Source organism: Dendronephthya gigantea, unplaced genomic scaffold (assembly GCF_004324835.1).
Source record: "Dendronephthya gigantea isolate DGI-Jeju-01 unplaced genomic scaffold, DenGig_1.0 000022F, whole genome shotgun sequence".
Lineage (NCBI taxonomy): Eukaryota > Metazoa > Cnidaria > Anthozoa > Malacalcyonacea > Nephtheidae > Dendronephthya > Dendronephthya gigantea.
Genome location: NW_021163032.1, coordinates 553,296 through 574,759, shown reverse-complemented (window position 1 = coordinate 574,759; position 21,464 = coordinate 553,296). Strand labels below are relative to the sequence as shown.

Genomic DNA, 21,464 nt, shown 5'->3' with positions numbered 1-21,464 from the left:
GAATATTATCTCTTCGAGAGAGTTCACAAGTACGTTGTATGTCGGTATAAAATTGAAAGCAATAGTGCGGTGTTGACATGGCTCGAAATGGCCGCAATCTATACAGCATTAGAGATAATTTAGGCCGGAAGTGGAGACGAACTGTAGGAGACAATAAAGGCATGACCATATATGGCAATTCGAAGGCGCCGCTTAGCCTTATAAGGCAGTGAATTTACCAAATAAAGCGAACAGCCATCGGCACGTGTGTGTTATTTCTTCTTTCGTATAAAAGCTTTGAAAAAATGGAAAGAACTCAGAATGAAGTCGGCGAGTGTATCAGCCAGATTGAGATTGTAACTGAGACACAAGCGAAGCAAGGCAGCGAGACAGCAGAACAGGACGCCATCAATATGCATCAACAACAACTACACCGCGGAATTAAAAGAGATGTCGAAGAATTGCATAGCAGCTCATCAGATCATGATGACATTGAGGATACGAAAATCGGTATAAAACCAGGAAAGAAGACGAGAGGCAGGGTTAAAATAAAAATGGAATATATTGATAATAAACTACGAAGATACACAACTTTTAGCAAGCGGAAGACGGGTATTATGAAAAAGGTTCGTATGTGTTGTGTGTGTCAATATATGGCAATATCCTGTCTGCATTATGTGCAAATACCTTGCATTTGTACTTTGTATTTTGCACGTATATTCTGCACAATACTAGAGGTAAAAACAATGCAGTACTGTAAGTTTATATGTAATATCTTCGCAATTATCTAGGCATACGAACTTAGTACATTGACGGGGACACAGGTTATGCTTCTTGTTGCGTCTGAGACTGGACATGTCTACACGTTTGCAACGCGAAAACTTCAGCCTATGATAACATCGGAAAGTGGCAAAGCTCTCATACAAACGTGTTTAAATTCCCCTGATCCTGCAGTGAATGCAGTGACTTTGGATCAACGTATGTCTGCGACTGGCTATGAAGAGCCTGATTTATCTTATTCCTCTCACGAAGGAGTCAATGTTGACAAGGCAAGTTGTTTCATTTTAAATAACGAAAGTTTTAAGCTATATTTAGTGCCACGTTATATAACTTTTGCTAGAAACATTCTTATTTCTCCGTATATTCGTTATTGCTACTTAGAACGATCTCATTTTGCACATAAGCCATAAACTTCGATATTTCGTACATATACAAAGCAACATTTAAAGCGAACACGAAGCGACGCCATTGTGGGATATATTTCAAGCGGTGCATAACACTTCAGTGGTAATCGTGTGTGTTTTTTATACCTAAACCTTTGCTTGCAGTAGATTTGATGCTTTTACGATATTATTACAGCGCATGCAGTTTATTTCTACGCATAGTAAGTTTCGCTCATTCATATTTCGTGTAAGTTTGTTGAATCGGCCATATATGGCTGGCATGTCTTTATAAGGTAGCGTGTCGCAACAAAAGTATACCCATTTTTGGAAGTCAGGGTAAACTGTTGGGACTTTATACTTTTCCCTAAAACCGGCGAGCTTGCCCTTTAAATTTGTACAATTGTTTTTGATATCCGTATCGTCGCGTTCTGCCAGCGATTGTGCACAGAAATACGGCGCAATTCTCGAGATTTCGCTGCGGTATTTGGGGAATTCAAACATCGCGTCCCTGCTCGGACGAAGCCGCTGTGAGATTTTGGGAATTAGTCGGATTATGGAAAATGTACGTTGCTTTAATGTTTTTTAATCCTAAAATACTGCCGATTGCGGCAGAGAATGCACGCAAGCTTAGTGGGTTACTGTTTATAAAACACATTTTTTTTGAGGTTGCGTTGAGGAACGCTTGTAAACTCGGAAACTGCCCGTACTAAAAGCGAGCAAGCATTTCGAGAAAATTTATGGTATCCAATTTAGAATGCCGTCTATATTTATGTTCACATTTTATCTACAATCTTGGCATTTGAATTATGATAAATTACGATCATGTTATCTAAACATAAATACATAGCTTATACGCCGCCCTTTTCCGAAGCACTACAAACTTATAATAATATTTCGTCATATAAATTAAACACAAACCTACACAAAAATTGACGACACTTGTTAATGTTTATGAAATATTTCCCCGTAACGTATTGTGAACTATTTTATTCAGTTTTTAAATTTTTTGAATTGTATTTGAAATGCTTGCATGTTATGAAGAGAATCGCTGTTTTCAATAGCAGTGCATGGTGCTTTTGTATACCTACAGTATATATGCATAATACATTGTGGAAATTTGTGGTACTTTTCATGCAAAATATTTGGGTGCATTAATTTTTTAATTCGTCTACGAAAATTGTTTCACTGGTTTAACTAGCTACAGTTTATAATAGTAAATGAAATTAGATGGCAAATATTGCTGACTCTGTAAACCACCAGTCCAATTTATCTCGTGTTGTATGGGAAAGCAGTGTGGGTTGGTACCTTAGATCATTCACAGACAAAAGGCTTGGCAAAGAAAAAATCTTTTAGATACGAAGGTTGGCACTGCATCATAAATACCACGTAGAATTATGTGGGTTAATACTCTAACTACTCTGTCCTATTTAAAACCTTGATAAGCACATCTGCGTTCATTTATAATATTTCCCTGATGGAATGATAGTTCCTATCAACATGAATTCCCGGCTATTTTGGGGGAAACAGTAAAATTGAACAATTCCAAGTCAAAACCTGCCTTTGTCATTCTGGCATTTAATATAAAAGCATTAAAGCTTGCTTTGTGCTAAAGACAAAGTAAAAGGATGACTCCATTGTTAAATTTTCATAATAGCCAGTAGGGGTCATTGATTGTTACAGTTAAGATATTATATTTAACCTGTTTATGGTATAGCATGTGTAATATTAACTCATACAAGATACAATTGCCTTTAAATAATCTAGCAAGGTAGTATAATGCTTTAAGTTGTTACTATCTGCAATTTTTTGGATAGATTTAACCAAGAATACTTGGCATTTCAACACACAGCTGTGTACATCATTTATAGTTAAAAATAGCTAGGGTGGCATGTAATTAGCTTTTGATGGTTTTAGCACATCAGAAGTCTGGCCAATAGCCATGATTGGGAAAAGCTTGAACGAATGCCTTGATTGTAACATCAGGTTTATGATATTACATTTTATGCACTGACAATGTGAACTTCAGTTGTAGGCACAGTTAGATGATACAAACCCTTAATAAGGATAGAAATCACATGGCCTTTGACATTGGTTAATTTGAAAGGCTATACTCCTGTTAAGGATATATGTAATTATTGGGATGCACAGTTTAGAAAAGACTCATGCAGAGTTGTATTCAAATCTATTCCTTTGAAATCCAATGTGCAATCAACACCATTTAGAGAACTGATGGAGTAGGTAACTGTGGGGATCTAAAATGCATTGCCCCTGTTTGGTTAGATAGTCTATCCACATGCAGGCCAAATAATATGGCTATAACTAGTAAAACAGTCTATTACATGTGCTATTAAGTAAAAACACCAGCTTTGGGTCTAAAATCAAGAGTTCAACTAGTTGGTAATTGAAATAAGGATACATTTCGTGCAAAAATAAGTTAAAAAACCATAAGATGTACTTGTATATTAAACTCATTCTGAATCCATTTGTAATGTTGTATCAGTCAATTGACTGCTCCAAAGAAATTCTCAAACTCGAAAGCAATTATTGATGATGAAACCAGAGTTGCAAGAGAGCATGTCATAGTGTATTGCAATTTGACTATACCTAGAATTTGATGATTAGCAGTTAGAATTAAAAATGCTTTTTACACTGGAGGGAGATGAACTGTGATCTAAAATGCTATTTCGTTTAGTTATAGGACACAATTGCAGTATTGAGGTATAATTCCTGTCACTCAACCCTATTTAAAATCAATCACGAAGCAGACTTGTAAAACTCTCAACGTTGTTGAGTTAAATGTTGAGTTAAATGATAACTCGTTTATAAACTCTATGAAATACAAGGCTAGCAAGGTCGAGCCTTAGTAGAGTAGGTAATCGTTCAATTGCATCATGGACATGGCATCCTGCAGTTATATCCCATAGACTGTTGCAGTAGCTTGAAATTATTGGTGGCATGTAAATATGGCATAGTTGTCGCGCATTTTTGAGATATTTGTTGAGGTAACTTGGGACTACAAAGTGCTGTACTTGACTTGACTCTTCAAAAACACTCAAGATATTTTGTGTGCTCCTTTGATGTTACGAACTTGTCTGGACAGGATGAGAACGGTTTATACTTATTGTTAAAGTTCTCTTACATACACGCAATTCGCTTCACGATTTCTAAAAAGCCATTTTTATAGAGCACGTTTGAAACTGTCGAAATAGACGTTACATGCAAACAAACATGGGCCAGCCTCCAAAAAGCTAATATTACATAAAAATCGAGCAAAGTAGCTGAAATGCATTCAAGTATGCTAACGGTGTTATTTGCCTGAGTATCCTCGGCTTGTTCAATAAGATTTGGTTTTCTAGCCCTAAAGGGTCTCACTTGGGGTATTGCGTTTTTCGTCTCTTGTCAAAAAACAGCCCCTTAAGGCCTAACTGACCCAGGAGATCTTCTAAAACCAGTCTCTCCTATATGACGTGTTCATAGCCGTTACTATATCCGCTAAGCTTGCTACATCTGAGCTTAATTGCAGCAAATTTCTAGCGCTATTAAATCGTTAATCTTTAAGACAATCTCATGGGTTTGTAAGAATTATTTATGTATGATTTATTATTGTAATGTGATGGGCAATTTCATGACGTGTAATAAGGCGCACTTTATATAAGGCTGTTTTTGTTGTAAAGAAGAGTCTTTATTTCGTATGTCAAGTGCTGCTATTCCTTTAATGATATTTGTTATCGGCTACAAAAATGGAAGAAGTAAGTCGATTTACATTCGACTATTTCAAAGTGTAGCCATCAAATCAACAAGCTTCTAGCACCATAAAAAGAATTGCATGAGCACCATGCAACTAAAAGCCTTTGTAAACAAATGAAAGAAATTTTATAAAAGGCTCTAAGATGTCTCTTGTACTGAAACTGCTTTGAACCAAATTGGCAGATACATTTAGCAGTCGTGATTTTTCTAAACTATAAATGAAAAAGATTTCGCAAACATAGAGTCCAACTTATGTCGAATATATAATAGTGAACTATATCGCAGTTTGAGTAGGAAAAAAAATCTCTAATGTTTCATTGAGAGCAAGGCAATATTTTGATATGTTTTTGCCAATGTTGTTTTTTCGGTCCTGAGTAATGTATTCGCCCAAATGGAATTGGTATCTTAAGTATTTCAGAGACATATTCCCAGGATTCTTGAAACGCTCTCAACCAATATCGCAGCCTTGAGGAATATCGCTGGTTAATAATTCATCATATTCAACGAGGCGGCGTGCCTTGAAAGGCATCATTTTCTATTTTTGGGCATGATGTTTTATTGCCTCTCTTAAGTATAAGGTGTGGTGGTTACGCTTGATGACCAGGGTACTGGAAGTCAGGCGAAGGTGGTAGTTAAGCTTACTTAGGTCCTAATATTGATAACAATGTTGCTATGGGGATTTAATATTTATTATGATTACCTCTTACGTCTCTGTGGGTGTTTCATGCGTGTTTAGCCGGTTGGATAATTACGTAATTCTAACGTAGCGAAATTTGTTCATTTTAATAGTCTCACTAGGAATTCGACAGTACATATCAAGCAACCCATTTAAATTGAAGTACAATACCGTTTTTTCCCTGTAATATTGTCCCCTTAATCACAATAAAACTCGTACACTTGGTTCGTCAAAATACATAGCGGATTATATATTTAATTCTTTATTTATAGTTTGTTTTGATCCGTTCTTACAACGTGCCAATTTCGTAACACAGTTCAAAATTTGACGTGTTTTTTATATTTTATTTTAGGACGGCAAGGCGTCGATATTCTTAAACCAAAACATCGACTTAAACCAAACAGGATCAGGCTCAATGACAGGAATAACCTTACAATCCGCTGGTAACGGATCATTTCCCATGACAACGTACCTCCCCCCGTCTACCAGCCAGCAGTTGAATGCCTCGAAATCTGGTGTCCAGTCTCTTTCTGTGCAGGCTGTGCCAGGGGGAGCTTTTGCGACTATTTTCACCCCAGGAGCTACTTTTCCTAATGGAACGTATCAGCTTGGACAAGGCACACAACAGCCTTTGACACAGGTAGGTTTGAAAATGTGAAACTCAGTTTCTATTTTGTCCTGAATGTGGTCCTGTGAATTTCAAAACTTCGAGCTGAGGAAATATAAGACGATCAAAATGAGATCTGAAAATATTTTTAATGTTTGCTGAATTCTCGGGATTGCATCTTTGATTTTGTCAAACAATCATCACACAATCTGCAGAGTTTTCCACAAATTTTATCTGTTTTTTATCCCAATGGCAGCACGTGCGAGAAATCTGTATATTCTTCTGCATTTTCACATACCTGACTGTATCTTTTACTCTAAGGTGGTCAACCCGCAAGTTCACTTGCAACGAATGCAAGCAGCCACGACGTCCGCAAACTCGCACATGGACAATAACGTGACGTCACATAACCATCACCACGGCAGTCCCGAGCATCCTGGAGGGGACAGCCCGGGTAATGGGGGTCACATGTCAGGTGTACCCATCAATGTGTTATCCATGCAAGGTAGCGAGGGTGGACAGAATCATGCGGTGTATACAAGTGGGAATATGCCGCTGATGTACAACTCAAGTGGTATATTGTATGCAACGCCACCAACCACACAATCTACCATGTCTGATGGTGACTCAAATGGACAACCACACCATCTTGTAATGCAAGATGGTACAGTCGTTACCAACCAGGGGATACCTGTATCGTTGCAACACGTCCCTGGAACGCTACAGGTAATAATGAACAAGATTTTTTGTGCTCTAATTTCATATGTATGGACCACGGACCAGTTGTATATGTGCGTGGCTTACTTTGCCAAACAAGCCGTTTCCTATACATCAATGCATATACCTAAGTCCTTCTATGCCTATTTCTGATACAGGTTCACCAAGAGTACAGTAATTCGTTACAACACCATTCCAACGGTATCCATGACAACCATAATTCACCAGGCGACATGGTGAGCATGGTGGATCCCAGCTCTCTATCTGTGCACCAGGACGGTGCTCTGGAGAAGAACATGAATTCTCATAAGTAGCCGAGGACTCGTGGTAGGCGTGAGTGGGGATTCTTTGTTGTGATTACATAAAGTAATCAATCACTAAGGATGACCGGCGATCGACGCCCGCGTGAGAGGGCAAAACAATGAACGGTTTGTTCCAAAACAGCACAAGATATTAGATATCTGCAATGAAAGATTGCCTTCACCCTAGGAAGTTTAGACATGAAGTAGACTAACCCTTTCTACCGGAACACACGAATTGCTCTTTCTAACGGCCTGTAGTTAAGGAAAATCGACTGGTGTTGATCAAAGTTTATCTCTGCACCTAAATTCAGTCTAAGAAATCAACTAGCGTGAAGGAACAATGCCACAATCAAAATATTTGAAATATATACTATTTAATCATATATAATAAGATAATCCCACTCCTATGGAGTGATAACTAATTTTCGATCTTGAAATCACTATTTTGAGATTTTTAATGTGTTTAGAAACGGGAAATTTCGCAAACAATAACTTGGCTTCTCTTCCGGAACATCCGTGTTGTTAAACTACCCCATTGGCTAATAATATTCGTAGAGTGCGGTCCTATAGGACTGTACCTTGTGATCCTACAGGAACTCGTGACATGCGGATGGTTTCCTTATTTAGTAGATGGTATATAGGATGCAATTTTTGCGATGAAAAGCGACTAAACAACTCAATCTAATTTCCTCGTGTCAATTTTCTGAGAATATAGGAACTGAAACGTTGCCCACATTGTTCTCTGTTTCGTCTTAAGGACGTAATGATAATGATTTGAGATCATTTTGATGGTAAATGCAAACTATTGTTACGAGATATATTTATACACAGGCTACGACGCGTGCTTCAAATATTTGTCGAATTTTCGTGAATATCTTCTTCCGACCGGATCTCAATCGGCTTCCTATAAACCAAAATTATCTCGGCATATATGCGCATAATCTCCGTTGCAAGAAAGAGACCTCGGATTAACTGATATCACAAGAAAAGCTGGAGGGCTTTCTCTCAAGAAACTTCTCGTTTGTTACACACAGATTACTTAGTGCAGGTAATATCAAAACGTCCTTCGAAAATGTCCTTCGAAACGTCCTTCCCCACCCACTCTTAGGCCCACCGGGCGATAGTACAATGTTTAAACAGGCATATTTACAACAAACGTTGAGGTGTTGTCGAAACGGAAACTATCGCGTGGTACAAGTTAGAGAATTTTCGATAAAGAGCTTTGTGTAAGTGGCCACTTAAGAAGCACTTGAGAAAAGTCGTGAGAAGATAAACTATACAGGCAGTCTGTGACTTTGCCAACATCAAAAAATACCAAAACCTTCAATGATTGTGATTGTGCTCTCGATAATATTTGATGCATGATTTACACAAAATATCAAGAAAAACAGCGAGTAAAAATCTCTATATACAGCGGCACCACTGACGTTATTAGTTCGGAGTTCCGCACGAGAAAATACGAAACCTAATTTCAAAGACCATCTTTAAAAATAATTCTCAAACAAACCCTGGTTGTCAGTTACAGCGGTAATATATTCATGATTTCTCATTACCACGTTTTATTTGATCTGTTACATATTCCTACAAAATCATTACACTATATATAGCAGTTTATGCTGTGACCTTTTGAGGGTGGATCCTTTCAGATTTCCATTTATGGAAGCGTTTCTTATTTGAAGCACAATACTTGAACCGCTTTCGCATTTTAACAGGAAAGTTAAGCTCAGCGCTATTCTTGTTTCTTCTTAAACCTCACCCACCGTCTCTAATCTTAATGATGAATTTTTATATTTCAACATATGTTTTAAACAAAGGACTCGATTCATTGTTTGTTAAGATAATGAAAGTTGATATTTACAAATACAAATATCGTATTTCTTGCCAAGTGCCAATGGGATAGTTAAACCGTAATCATTTCAAAACAAACCCGTAATTATTCTACGACTGCTGTAGTTTGTATAATTTAACAATGTAGTTGAAATTAGACGAAAATGTTTATCAAGTTCAATGGTTGTTTATCAGCTAAAGTTGACTGTAATTTGTACAGGACAAATGTAAATATGAATTAACAAATCTGTAAATAGTCAAAAGTGTTATAATGTGCAGTAATTTGAGAATTTTTACACTTATTGTGTAATTGCAAATGTTTTCTATTAATAAACGATATTTAAAAATCTGTTTCGTGTTAGTATCTTCTTCTGGACGTAGTGAAGGAGGTTTTTAAGAGTTGATAATTAAATGACATCGATCTTTTTGATTTCAAGATTTATTGCCCTAATTTACATAGCGATCGTCATCGGTATTTAATTAGCAACAAGTGAGGCAGTTTTAATTGTAATATAATGGTCCTATCTCTTCGCATATTTCAAGAATTTAGAATGTTTCAAGTTTCCAAGAGAAGGTCCAATTCTTCAAATGGTGTTCTTATCCTTAATTCCTTCTCTTCCATCATGTCGTAGACGTCTTGAAAGATTTCTGGAAATAGCTTTATCGCATCCAAGTAGGTTAACTAGAAACAAATTAAATAGAGAAAGGTAATAAATCAATCAAGATTCTTTCCATTAACAGTCTAATATCAACTCTGACTCATAGAAAGATAACTGGATGGATGTCTGCTAACCTTCGACCATGCACAACACTGCAGGGACTGGTAGAATATTGCTTTAGCCTGACGTAAATCCCCGTTATCTGCTTCAAACTTCATGTAAGATCTCCAGACGGCCACACAATGTCTTGCGCTTGGATGATTGATGGCTCTCTCGTAAAGCGAACGCAGACGATAAATCACTCCAGTTTGGGACAGCTCTGCGTGGGTTGAAGTATAGGAATTCTAGGAAAATTCAAAGAAAACATTATACCCTGGCCTTAGTATTCCATGCTTGGCTGAAAAATTCATAATTCCATCCGTTGTGGACAGTCCTTTAACCAAATCTCTTTGATTTTTTGCTACTCAAAGCTCGCAATGATTACCTGAATTGTCTTTTGTCGTTGGCTTTCATAAAGAATAGCAAACAGCCAAGGAATTGGTGTCCTCGATCGGTCAAGCAAACTGTCAAAATATCGTCGTATTGAGTACGATGTACAAGATTTCAGCTCCAACATGACGTATGAATGAAGAAAGAACGGATTTTCTTGGAAAGCAGACAGCGACGATAATAAACTGTCGCGCAATGGCTTTACTGGAGAAACGTTATTTTTTGAGTGAAACTTCAAAAGTTTGCAGTAGAGGACCAGGATATCCTCTTCGTATTTCGAGCGGGATAATACCACGCCACCATCGTGTGTTCTGTTTGACCTGACAGCGCTTAGTGCAGAGTCTACAACGCTCTTAGCAGCAACTAGGCCGAGACTCCAATATTGAAAAAATGCATAACAGATCATAAAATCAACAAAGAACTCCTTTTCTCCCTGGGCAGAAACGATGTCATCGTACCAACTTTGAAATTCTGCAAGCATCAAAGCTCCTTTCTCTTCCAGAGCTTTGTGAGTCTTGAGTATTTGAGCTGGAGTTAAGAACTTCGGTACATTCCCAGGCGCTTTGTTAACAAGAACAGATATCGCTGGTAAAATTTTCTTCCTAAGATCCCCCATGTCCGGGACTTTGTCGTTTTGTAGTGCACTACCTAAACCCATCTCTAGTTCACAATACGACCTGAAATGCATAAACGTTATAAATTGCATTGGGCAGAGAAAAAAATACAAACAGATCTAGTTGTTTAAGAAACACACTCGATATACCTTACAAAGTGGTAGTACTCCATGGTAGAAGTCTTGTCTGTCATATTCAACGACTGTTCCAACAACGAAGTTACAACACCTCTTGCATCCATCCAGTTCTCATTCACCCACTCAACTTGAACAAAAGCAAACCACAACCTCAGGTTGTTTCGATGCTGTTCCAGCTTTAGCAACGATTTGGCAAGTTTTCGTACGGCTTTATAGCATTGCTTTCGCTTTTTCGACTTCACTTCGGACGCGAGAATATTCCTTTCAAAACGCAGCCAATGTATTGCGAGGAATGTCTGTAGATCTGCTGAGAAGCATCCCAAGGCCTGGTTGAAAATATTCCGGATAAACATTCGATACGCGATATCGTGATTTTCCAAAGGTCTTTCAAAGCTGTTCCAACTACATGCAAAATTTAGGTGGTTTCCATCAATGATTGATTGTATTTGTTTCTCATCTTCTATTAGCACGGGGAGAAGTCGTTCCGGCTGAACAGCGGATGATTTACTATCGCTAGAGGTTGATTGAAAATCGACGCGGTTTCCAAGAAAACACAGAAAGTAGCAAAGAAGTTGAAATTTGAGACTTTCATCCGTTAGTTGGAAGAGAACAAAACTGATGTCTTGGAAAAGGACGATTCTATCAGGATCTTCGTTTTCTTCTTCTTCATCGCTGGTCTTCTTTGGACGCCATTGTTCTGCTTCACGAGAGGACTCGAGTTTCAACCAGGAAGCATGTCTATCGGAATGGCTGCTGAGAATCTTTTCTTGCCTTGAAATTTCTTCTTGAGTATCATTTCTGGGAAAAATTTCGCTCAATGCGACAGGATGTGATGTTTCTTCTCGATCCTTCATCCAACTGTTCCAGCCTTGAGCATTTTCCTCTCCAAATCTTAAGGACAATGAATACAAAGAATTGTTTTATTTCGTATATCTTAGCCGTCGGCTTAGGTTCGTTAGTTTACAATCTCTATGTTCATTCCAATTGCTTCAAAACTATTTCTCAAATACCTTGGCACTTCGCTATCCCAAAATGTTTCAAAAAATGAAGTCATTGAACGTGTCTCCTGAAGGCCTTCTGGGCAAAAGCAGTTAAATTCAATCAAAGCTTGAAAGGCTGCGATAGCTTTCTCCGTCTGACCTTAAATTGAAAATAACCAGTTTATTGCATGAATGGAAGCATAAAACAAGAGGATGGTAAAAAAGCACGTACATTAAAATACAAAATATACCTGCTTGTTTTAGAAACTGACAAAATTGCACGAAAATTTCCACCATTCCGCTTTCTATATCATCTTCTGGTGAATGGGAGGTGAATTTGCCGCTCTGAATGGCCGAAAGTGTTGTGAAACACTTGGTATAGATAGCTAGCGTTGTTGAGAAGGTAAATGCAGAGAAACTAGACTGACAAAACATTAAATAATGCTTCCACAGCAAAGTTTTCTGAGGCTGAATGAACAGACGTTTCCTCCATTTTTCAAGGATTGCTTCGCTGTCCAAGGTTTGCGCGCAAACGTTCATACAAGCCACGATCAATTCAACACTGGATGGATTCTTCTCAACAGCTTTTTCCAGTACAGCTGCCTTCTTCTCCAATAACATCTTGCTAGATTTCTTCTGATCTTCAATTCCACTTTTGCTGAATGTGTTACTGGTTTGGTAACTGGACTGCGCTTGTTGTGACTGAAGATCAGCTAAATCCAACCACGCTTGGATATCATTTGGATTATCCCCGACTCTCTGGTTTAAATCTTTCGTTTTAGATAAGATTACTGAAACAGGTTGATCATTGTCTCCTGCAGAGGATTCTTTATTCTCATCATTAACAGCTACTGGCAACTCGAGTGGAACATATGAAAAATTGTTACTAAAACCAAAACCAGTCTTTCCAGTTTGACCAAGTAATGTTGAAGCGTCATCCGAACTTACAAAACTCCCCCAGTATCTTTGTTTTGATTTTTTCTTCTCTTTTCGACCTGATTTTGGTTCAATCTCTTGGTCTCTGCTTAGGCCAAGACATCTTAGTTTAGGGTTTTGATTGTGGAGTGCAATGTCCAGCCTGTACAGTCCACCAAATTCACGATTATTGTAGTCCGGTTTTCTGTGAATACGAAAGGCTTTCTCGACCTCCAATCCAGACTCTTCAATCCATATCGTCGAGGGAAGGTTTGTGAGCTTTGGATCGTCGGTAGATTTATGTTTTTTTTGCTTCTTATGTTTGTGTTTTTTATGTTTTGTCGATTTGTCTTTCTTGCGTCGTTTCCTAACGTGTTTCTCTTCCGTTTGATCTGATCTCGTTTCCTTTGATATTTCGTCTTCATTGCTAGAATGGCTCGATGGTGATTCGCATTCTTCTTCGATATTTGTGGGGATTTCAGTGTGATTATGAATGTTGTAGCTCGCGTTAGACAGCCAGTCAAACGATTCTAAGAAAATCAGTAAAATTTTGTGTCTCTATAATTTACAAAAATATCTACAGGGATATATATTGTTGCAAAAGATCATTGTTTGGTGCAATCTCGATGCTTTATATATGCAGTTTCTGATTAGAATATCATAAACATGTCAACATTATCGACTGTTCTAGTACTGCATTCGACACGCATTCGTACATTATATACCTTTTTCCTCACTGATGCAAACAGGCACAGAAGGAAACAAACCACTAGTTTGTCTAGCTGTATGTATGTCACAAGAATTTGAAGATATAATCGGGAACAAAGGGCTTTTTCCTGATATGTCTACTTTTTCATGTTCGTCCGCCATGTTTAGTTCCCAAGCCTCATCTACCTTCGCGCGATAATAGCAAAACGCGGGAAAAGTTCAAAAATTCAAAATTTTGCTTCGCTGCTTGCTTTTTGTTGTTTTTATTTTGCGGAGTTTTGCAGGCATTTTCTTTCTATATTATGCCATTGGAATAGTGTATTTATGTTTATTTGAACGTATATTATGAAACTGAAGCCGGTGTGTAAAAGTAAAAAAGCAAAAGTGTCTAAAGTACAAGATATCCTGGATTGGGTGGACGAGATGGGGCAGGCTCATTCGGACAAAAAGAATAATTCGCACGATGGAAACGTGAAGCGAAAAGGGGAAAAGAGGTTATTTTACCTCGGAGTCAAACGAAGAAGGACAAGGAGTCCCTTGAAGGAGCAAAACATAGAAACCTACAGAAACACTGGCGTTAAAAATTTGGCTGAACCAAAGAACGAAAAAATTTATACTGCATTGAGTTTGACCGAATATGCCAAGAACTCAGAAATGGTTGCTTTCTTTAGGTTATTTGGTAAGTAAACGGTGTTTGCTAACAGAATTTGCTTTCAAAAGCAATTTTGTCGATTTTATTGTTTTTATATAGCACTTAGTACAAAATTTATTGCATTTACACAAATGTTTATCACAGAGAAAAGGGAATACCAAATACCATGGCGGCCTCACTGGGTGCTGGGGGGCCTTCCATATAGCAATATGTTATATGTCGACGTCAATACAATACCAATACCTGACTTCAGGGACCGCGGAGCGTTTTTCGTATTGCTGGGGCTCGGCACCGCGCGCCTGCTAGGAGAGTCCGGGAAAATTTTGAAATATACATAGGCCTCTGAAATCGTAGCCTGCATGGCAGGCGGTCCCTGAAATCGGGCGAGGGACCGCCTGCCATGCAGGCTACTGAAATCGCCGCAAATGCCTCTCAAAGGATTATTGGAAAATAATACATACTATGTAAAGTTTCCAGCATGTTTTCCGCTCATAACAAACATTAAACAATATAACCTTGCTTTGGTTATGATGTCAAATATTTTGACATGGATAACCACGCTGTTTTAATGGTCAAATGCCTGTCCTATGTAAAGTTTCCAGCATGTTTGCTGCTCATATACAAACATTAAATAGTATAACCATGCTTTGGCTATGATGTCAAATATTTTGAAATGGATAACCACGCTGTTTTATTGGTCAAATGCTTGTCCTATATGTAAAGTTGCCAGCATGTTTGGCGCTCATATACAAACATTAAACAATATAACCATTCTTTGGTTATGATGTCAAATATTTTGACATGGATAACCACGCTGTTTTAATGGTCAAATGCTTGTCCTATGTAAAGTTTCCAGCATGTTTGGCGCTCATATACAAACATTAAACAATATAACCATGCTTTGGTTATGATGTCAAATATTTTGAAATGGATAACCACGCTGTTTTAATGGTCAAATGCTTGTCCTATGTAAAATTTCCAGCATGTTTGGCGCTCATATACAAACATTAAACAATATAACCATGCTTTGGTTATGATTTCAAATATTTTGATATGGATAACCACGCTGTTTTAATGGTCAAATGCTTGTCCTATGTAAAGTTTCCAGCATGTTTGGCGCTCATATACAAACATTAAACAATATAACCATGCTTTGGTTATGATGTCAAATATTTTGACATGGATAAGCACGCTGTTTTAATGGTCAAATGCTTATCCAATGTAAAGCCGGTTTCCAGCATGTTTGGCGCTTGTATTGCTTGTAAATTTTAGCTTGTAAATTTGAGCTAACTAAAAAATATTCAAAATTAAAGACTTATTACGGAAAAATTATTGGTGGGGCTAAAGCCCAGCGAGCCACCCTGCTCCGCGGTCCCTGGACTTTACCTGTGTATTAATACGCAAAATTAATGTTAACGTTATATTGGGTTATCACATGCAATTTTCTTTAAATAACCATGTGATTTGTCATGTGACAACTGACGTCACGTTCTTTTCCAAACTAGACGATGACCTCATTCAAGATTTTCTGTGGATGGATTCTTGTGTAAAAATATCCGACAAAGTAAGCTTTAATGTTGAGAAAAGACTACTTCTGTCGCGATAATCAACTTTAGTTCATATTTTTGTTTGCTTTATAGTACTTACTCGCAATGGTATACGCTTATTTCAAACGAGCAGAGTTGACCAGACGTGAATACACCCGGACAAATTTTTTCCTGGCCTTGTATGTATCCGTTGGTTTTTTTCATGTATACTTTCTCTCCGGTAATAGCTTATTGTAAATTGTTCATTTGACTGACATCGTTGATTCTCCAATCAATTCTTTAGATATTTAGCCAATGACATGGAAGAAGACGACGAGGATCAGAAATACGACATTTTGCCTTGGGCACTTGGCCATAAGTGGCGCGACTTGTTTGACGGCTTCCTTGCCAAACGTGATAAGTTATGGAAGAAAATGAACTACAGAGCTGTTGTAAGCCGGCGAACATGCGATGAGGTAATCATTTATCATGTAAACTTGAAATCTTGATCAAGCTTCATGTAAGTCAAGATCAGTTTCAGGATTCATGTTCTATACCAATATCGAACTAGGTCATGTCCATTGCACCAAGTCATCCCATTTGGCAACGAACGAGAAAGCCTCACCATGGTGGAGCCATACCTGAAAATTCATTCTTGGAAGAAGTTAACCTCACGCCGCGAGGCCCTGGTGCAAGTCCTTTACATTGCAAGCAATGTGAAGAATTGAAGAAACTAGACTCTGGTTCATCTGGATATTTATCATCACCACAATCCAGCGAGGTCTTTTTTAAAGGTAAGTTTGAAACTTCTATGGTTCTTCATATGGTAGTTCTACCATTTCTGTTTATTCTTGTTTATTCTTTTCATTAAGAAATCAATGCGCTGCATTTTATTTTATCCCTTCAACACTATCATAATGAGTAAAACCTGTGAAACATTTTCTTAATTGTAACAAAACTGTTTTTAATACTTTTCCAAAAAAGTGAATGGGAAAAGTAAGAGAAATTGGGAAACCAATGAAGAGTGACAGGAGTTGAGACGAGAGACGCAGAAGATTGTGAACCTTTTTTGTTGGGAATGAAGGAAATCGATCAAGTTATAGAAAAATTTTACCTGACCAGCAGCATTAATTAAATTTAGTGAATTTACTATGAAGAACGTATGTAATTACCAAAATGTTGAAAATGTACAAAAAATATATAGAATACAAGTTAATCTTATACATGCAGTCTTAACTATATCTGCTGAATTGTGAAAATCTATGAACGGTTGAAAAATATGTTCCATAATTATAATATAAATTGTACATATATATTAATTAAAAACAGTTTTGATATTCGATTATTTCTTGGTCTTTTGTTTTGTTTTCTTGGTATTAGATGTTCGTTGTCGTTTTGATGCCGTTCCGTGTGTATTTTCAGTCTGAAAATATACACAAAGTGGATCACTATGAAATAATTTGCGCAAAACTTCCATTCATTGCGTTATTTGGTGCGCCTATGCGGGTTTTTCGTTCTGAGTACTATACATAAACACATACCTTACGTTTTCTTTGCCGTTGGCTTTTTGGTTTAGATGTACTTGTTGGAAGTCCTACTTCTAAAGTACTATCGGGTTCGCAGACATTTGCTGATGAATAGACTAAATAGGTGTCTATAATCAAAAAAGGATAAAGTGAATGTTATGGTGCAATTAATTAAAATTTTCGAGAAATGGAAGCGTGCTTAACTTAAATAAATGCTGACTGGAGTCTTGAGAAAATAATTGTAAATATAGCCTTTAGTTTAACCTTCTTTTGTCTGATTCTGCATAAAAACAGGATAACCATTCAGATGTGAGCCTGCAAATGTCTCTTCGACATTAGGGGTGGCAAGTGCGTTTTCAAGAAAAACGGGGTCGTCCCAGTCGTATTCTTTAGATGAGAAAATAGGGCTGTCTGGATACAGGCTAAAAAAGATTAAAAGACAATATCGCTAGCAGACAAAAGAGAGTTTTATGCAAAGTTCTTTTATCGAAAACACACCTTGGAGTAACTTCGCCAGCCATTTCATTCCAAAACCCAGTGCACCAATCGATGTCGTCTGGCCCAATATCGCAGTTTTCAAATGAGCATTCTCCCAAAGTATGGGTTTTCAAGTCAGGAACAATCCTGTCTGACATGGTCCTGCCGTTTAACTCAAACAGGCTGCACAGTTAAAAAAATGAAATTGCCTTTTCACAAAGAATATCAGAGTAGTATATCGAAAATTTGTTTTTTTAAGTGAAATGCTTTCCCGCGCAAAAACGGTTGACGTCAGCGATGACAGCGAAGCTAGAAATGACTCGTGAACACTCGCTAAGCTTCGAGTGTTAGTTGATTGGTCGATTTTCTCCCCGAAATACTTCGGTAATCGTCGTTTCTATCTCGGAAATCGAGACTGTTAACCAATCATAGTCCTTCCTTTTTTACAAAACGACGTTTCAAATTTCAAAAGACATCTTTTCAAGCAACAAAATCGGCGAAAAAACATTTTTGCCAGCTTTTTTGAGTGCAGAAGCGTAAAGTACTTCCATATCTTAGTCAAGAATATGTTTTGCAGCAATCAAATGTGGTTTCTTCAAACTTTGTAAGTACAAAATGGTGATTAAACAACGCGCATATCTAGATCTCTTCAAATATTTATATGTCACAGACCAGATTTTAAAAAAAAATTTTCAGGTAATTGTTTTTGCTGGCCGCAAGACACTTAGTCTTGTCGAAAAGGAATGGAAATATCTCACGATAGGCAAACAGACATAGAAAAAGTACCAAATATACAAGTAAATGAGAAGTTGCAGGGAGAAATTCAAAATGAAACGAAAAGAAATGTAATTGAAGTAGAAAGCATCGTGAAAAAGGAAAAGGAGGACATGCAGGAAAACACATTAAGCGAGTAGGTGCTCCTTTAAAAAAGATAAATAATGCAAATTAAAATTGTGTTTGAAAAGTATTTTTGTAAATATCACAAACAGAGATATCTCAATTTTACCTCATGAATTGCAGGATCAAAGACGCCGCTCAACAAATCAAAAGCAGCAGCAGTTTTGGAGAGGTTCCGTCCATCAATTTAACGGATGAATATTCAAACGAGAAATTTACACAAGACCTTTTACAGTTCATTGGTATGTTATTCATTGCTATTAATCTATGTTTGTTGTATGACTCTATAGCGTAACTAAGCAGTCGATTGATTTCTTCAGAACATGGTAACAATTTAGAAAACTGGCATCATGGTAGTTACCATGGTAGTTACCAAGATACAGCCACGGATTCGTTCTCTCATCACATGCAGATAGAGAGTGTACCAATCGGTCCAATTCAGGATTGTATTGATGCTGATATAAAGCCAAGGGGCGAGTCCTCCTTAACCTTAACGGTTCTCAATTCAACCGGCACGGATGAAAGTTCACACCCCATGTCTTTTACGTTTGGTGAGACAAGCACACACGAGACTAATCTTATTGACCATGATTATTGTGCATATCCCAAAACGGAATATTCTGGCATGGAGAGCTACCATGGGGGAGTGAATAACAATATGATTTTGCAATCAGAGCAGGTAATGTTTCTGGAGGTACTAAAATACAATACACTCCAATGAAGAGGCACGTCAAGTCAATATGCTTTCGTTTTTGGCAGGGGGAACTAGGCATGGATCAGGAGAAGCTGCTACGGATGAAGAGAAGGAAAGAAAAAAATAGAGAATGCAGCCGTCAGTTTAGGCTGAAACAGAAGAGCAAAGAGGAGAACCTTAAAACAGGAAGGGTTGAGAAAATTCGAAAACTTGAAGAGCTAAGAAGAAGTGTGGATAATTTAAAAACTACCTTGGGAAAAGTGGCTGCACAATGCTGTTCCAAATGTCCAAAGACAAGAATGCTGCTCAGCCAGCACTCTTCTGTGAACAAGGAGAACATCACACCCAATTATATGAAAATTGTGAATTGATTAAACCAATCTCAGACAATTGAAGAAGACAATTGAATTAAATTAAAGTTTGACTGTAAATATAATTTAGACACAAAGAAAACAATTAATATTCAAGTAAAATAAGTGTTTTCCAAGAGACCCATACCAAGATTTTTTTGTTCAAACTATGAATCAGTTTAAAGATTCTATGAAATTAAAGTTTGCTAAAAGTTACCTAGCTTCATAATTATACTTCCATAATGTATTTAATGGTGTTTAACTGTTGCTGCTTTCACTGTTTGGGAAAAGAAAAACAACCTTTGAGCAAAGTCCAGCTTGTACTCCTTCAGTAAACACACAATTAGTCCTTTCTGATTCTTCCAAATCACCATCCGCATCAACAAATTCAAATAAATTCTTATTGCTGTTATTTAAGTCAGTCCAATGCCACAAAGCATAATGTCTAGATTTCCCTTGTCTAGCAATCAGGAACAAATGCTTTGTCCTAAATTCCTGAGGAGATTGTCCTTCTTGAGCATGAAACTGATAAATTGCTGTCTTGTTTTCATCCATAGGATCCATGCATATATCTGTTAAGATGGGATTTCTATCTTTTAAACCAACAAGGAACCCTGAAAGACAACAAAGTTTGCTTCACTTTCATTGGGGTAAGTGTAAAATTACTTCATACATGGACTCTAATTAATTGATTATGTACCTGTTAATACTGCCCAGTGTGCTTTGTGACCTCTCTTTAGACATGGTTCATGATTTCTGTCCTCATCATAGGGAAACACCACTGAATAGCCTTTGCATAAATGTTCTATCAATTTGCCATAATCATCAAGGCCATTATTATCAACTTCAAAGTTAAGCTTATAATATTTCTTTGCCAGTAAACCCATATCCTGCGCTGAGAACATCTCGCCGTGATTGGTGAAGCCGAGTACTTGGGCCACCTTAAGAAGGTCCTCAATTTCATTAGTAGATTCATGCTGTGAGATTCTTAGAATATTAGCAGCAAGCTTGAGAGCTACCAAGCCACACCTAGAAAACAGGAACAATATGGGAATGGTCCATATTTGGGAAATTTTAAAATATGCGAGGTCATTCAAGAAATATTTCCCAGAAGAAAATATACCATATTTTGGAATATTCGACCAAAGTCGAGTATACCTTTTTTCGGTACATTACCAAATTGTTACAAATATACACATATATGATAAAGTAATATTTAGATATATATATTATACTCAGATCAATTGACATACGTTGGTCCGTCTTGAAGAAATGCGTCAACATCGTTGTTATGATAGAACCAAGCTAAACCACACTCCTCTGTCTTGTAACGACCTAAAAATCGTTGACATGCATTCAAGGCGGATTCCTTCACACTTTTACAGTCGTCTTGGCCTATTAAAGTAGCTGCAGATTTCATAAGATTTTTTCCTTGTGCGTAGGGCATTTCATTTCTCACTACAGGTGGTGGTGGGGCTGTAGGAACGACTGACGTTCTACAAACTTCCTCAACTTCTTTTTCCTCCTCCATTTTTTTTGCCTCTCATTTGGGAACTGGGTACTAACCTGTGAATTGTTCATTCTCTCCAGGCTGCCTCGGGTTGGCATGGGCGTTGGCCAAACTCACCCTTTGTAATAGTTCAGACACAATATGGCCCACAATGAGTTTATTGTAATTCAGTCAAATGCATAAATCATAAGGTATCATTAATTTATTATCAGCGACTATACACGACTGACGACTTGCGTTCTTTGCTATGAGCTTCAAAGCTTCGCTCTCATGTTTCGTTAACCACTCTCCTTGCATGGTCGTTAACCACTC

At 37.5% G+C, this 21,464-nt stretch overlaps 5 protein-coding genes across 5 annotated transcripts; 3 read left to right on the top strand and 2 right to left on the bottom strand.

Annotated features, from left to right (window-relative positions):
• LOC114522116 (serum response factor-like) lies at positions 1 to 9,358 on the top strand. The gene is made up of 5 exons (XM_028542746.1): positions 1 to 605; positions 771 to 1,028; positions 5,918 to 6,205; positions 6,494 to 6,898; positions 7,048 to 9,358. The coding sequence occupies exons 1-5, from the start codon at positions 285 to 287 to the stop codon at positions 7,201 to 7,203; spliced, it is 1,428 nt and encodes a 475-aa protein (XP_028398547.1). The 5' UTR covers positions 1 to 284; the 3' UTR covers positions 7,204 to 9,358.
• A 96-nt stretch (positions 9,359 to 9,454) lies between these two features.
• LOC114522115 (protein NRDE2 homolog) lies at positions 9,455 to 13,682 on the bottom strand. Its single transcript, XM_028542745.1, has 7 exons — positions 13,538 to 13,682; positions 12,149 to 13,342; positions 11,928 to 12,057; positions 10,930 to 11,808; positions 10,162 to 10,843; positions 9,812 to 10,021; positions 9,455 to 9,700 (listed from the first exon to the last, which is right to left on the bottom strand). Exons 1-7 carry the CDS (start codon positions 13,680 to 13,682, stop codon positions 9,575 to 9,577), a joined length of 3,366 nt encoding a protein of 1,121 aa, XP_028398546.1. The 3' UTR covers positions 9,455 to 9,574.
• Positions 13,683 to 13,943: 261 nt separating this feature from the next.
• Positions 13,944 to 16,623, top strand: LOC114522367 (speedy protein A-like). Its single transcript, XM_028543038.1, has 6 exons — positions 13,944 to 14,199; positions 15,678 to 15,736; positions 15,813 to 15,898; positions 16,003 to 16,174; positions 16,270 to 16,492; positions 16,571 to 16,623. Exons 1-6 carry the CDS (start codon positions 13,944 to 13,946, stop codon positions 16,621 to 16,623), a joined length of 849 nt encoding a protein of 282 aa, XP_028398839.1.
• Positions 16,624 to 18,524: 1,901 nt separating this feature from the next.
• On the top strand, positions 18,525 to 19,697 carry LOC114522118. The gene is made up of 4 exons (XM_028542748.1): positions 18,525 to 18,611; positions 18,722 to 18,840; positions 18,919 to 19,277; positions 19,358 to 19,697. Exons 1-4 carry the CDS (start codon positions 18,589 to 18,591, stop codon positions 19,661 to 19,663), a joined length of 807 nt encoding a protein of 268 aa, XP_028398549.1. The 5' UTR covers positions 18,525 to 18,588; the 3' UTR covers positions 19,664 to 19,697.
• Positions 19,698 to 19,795: 98 nt separating this feature from the next.
• Positions 19,796 to 21,159, bottom strand: LOC114522117 (UPF0692 protein C19orf54 homolog). Its single transcript, XM_028542747.1, has 3 exons — positions 20,896 to 21,159; positions 20,343 to 20,671; positions 19,796 to 20,256 (listed from the first exon to the last, which is right to left on the bottom strand). Exons 1-3 carry the CDS (start codon positions 21,087 to 21,089, stop codon positions 19,901 to 19,903), a joined length of 879 nt encoding a protein of 292 aa, XP_028398548.1. The 5' UTR covers positions 21,090 to 21,159; the 3' UTR covers positions 19,796 to 19,900.
• Between the last annotated feature and the right edge of the window lie 305 nt (positions 21,160 to 21,464).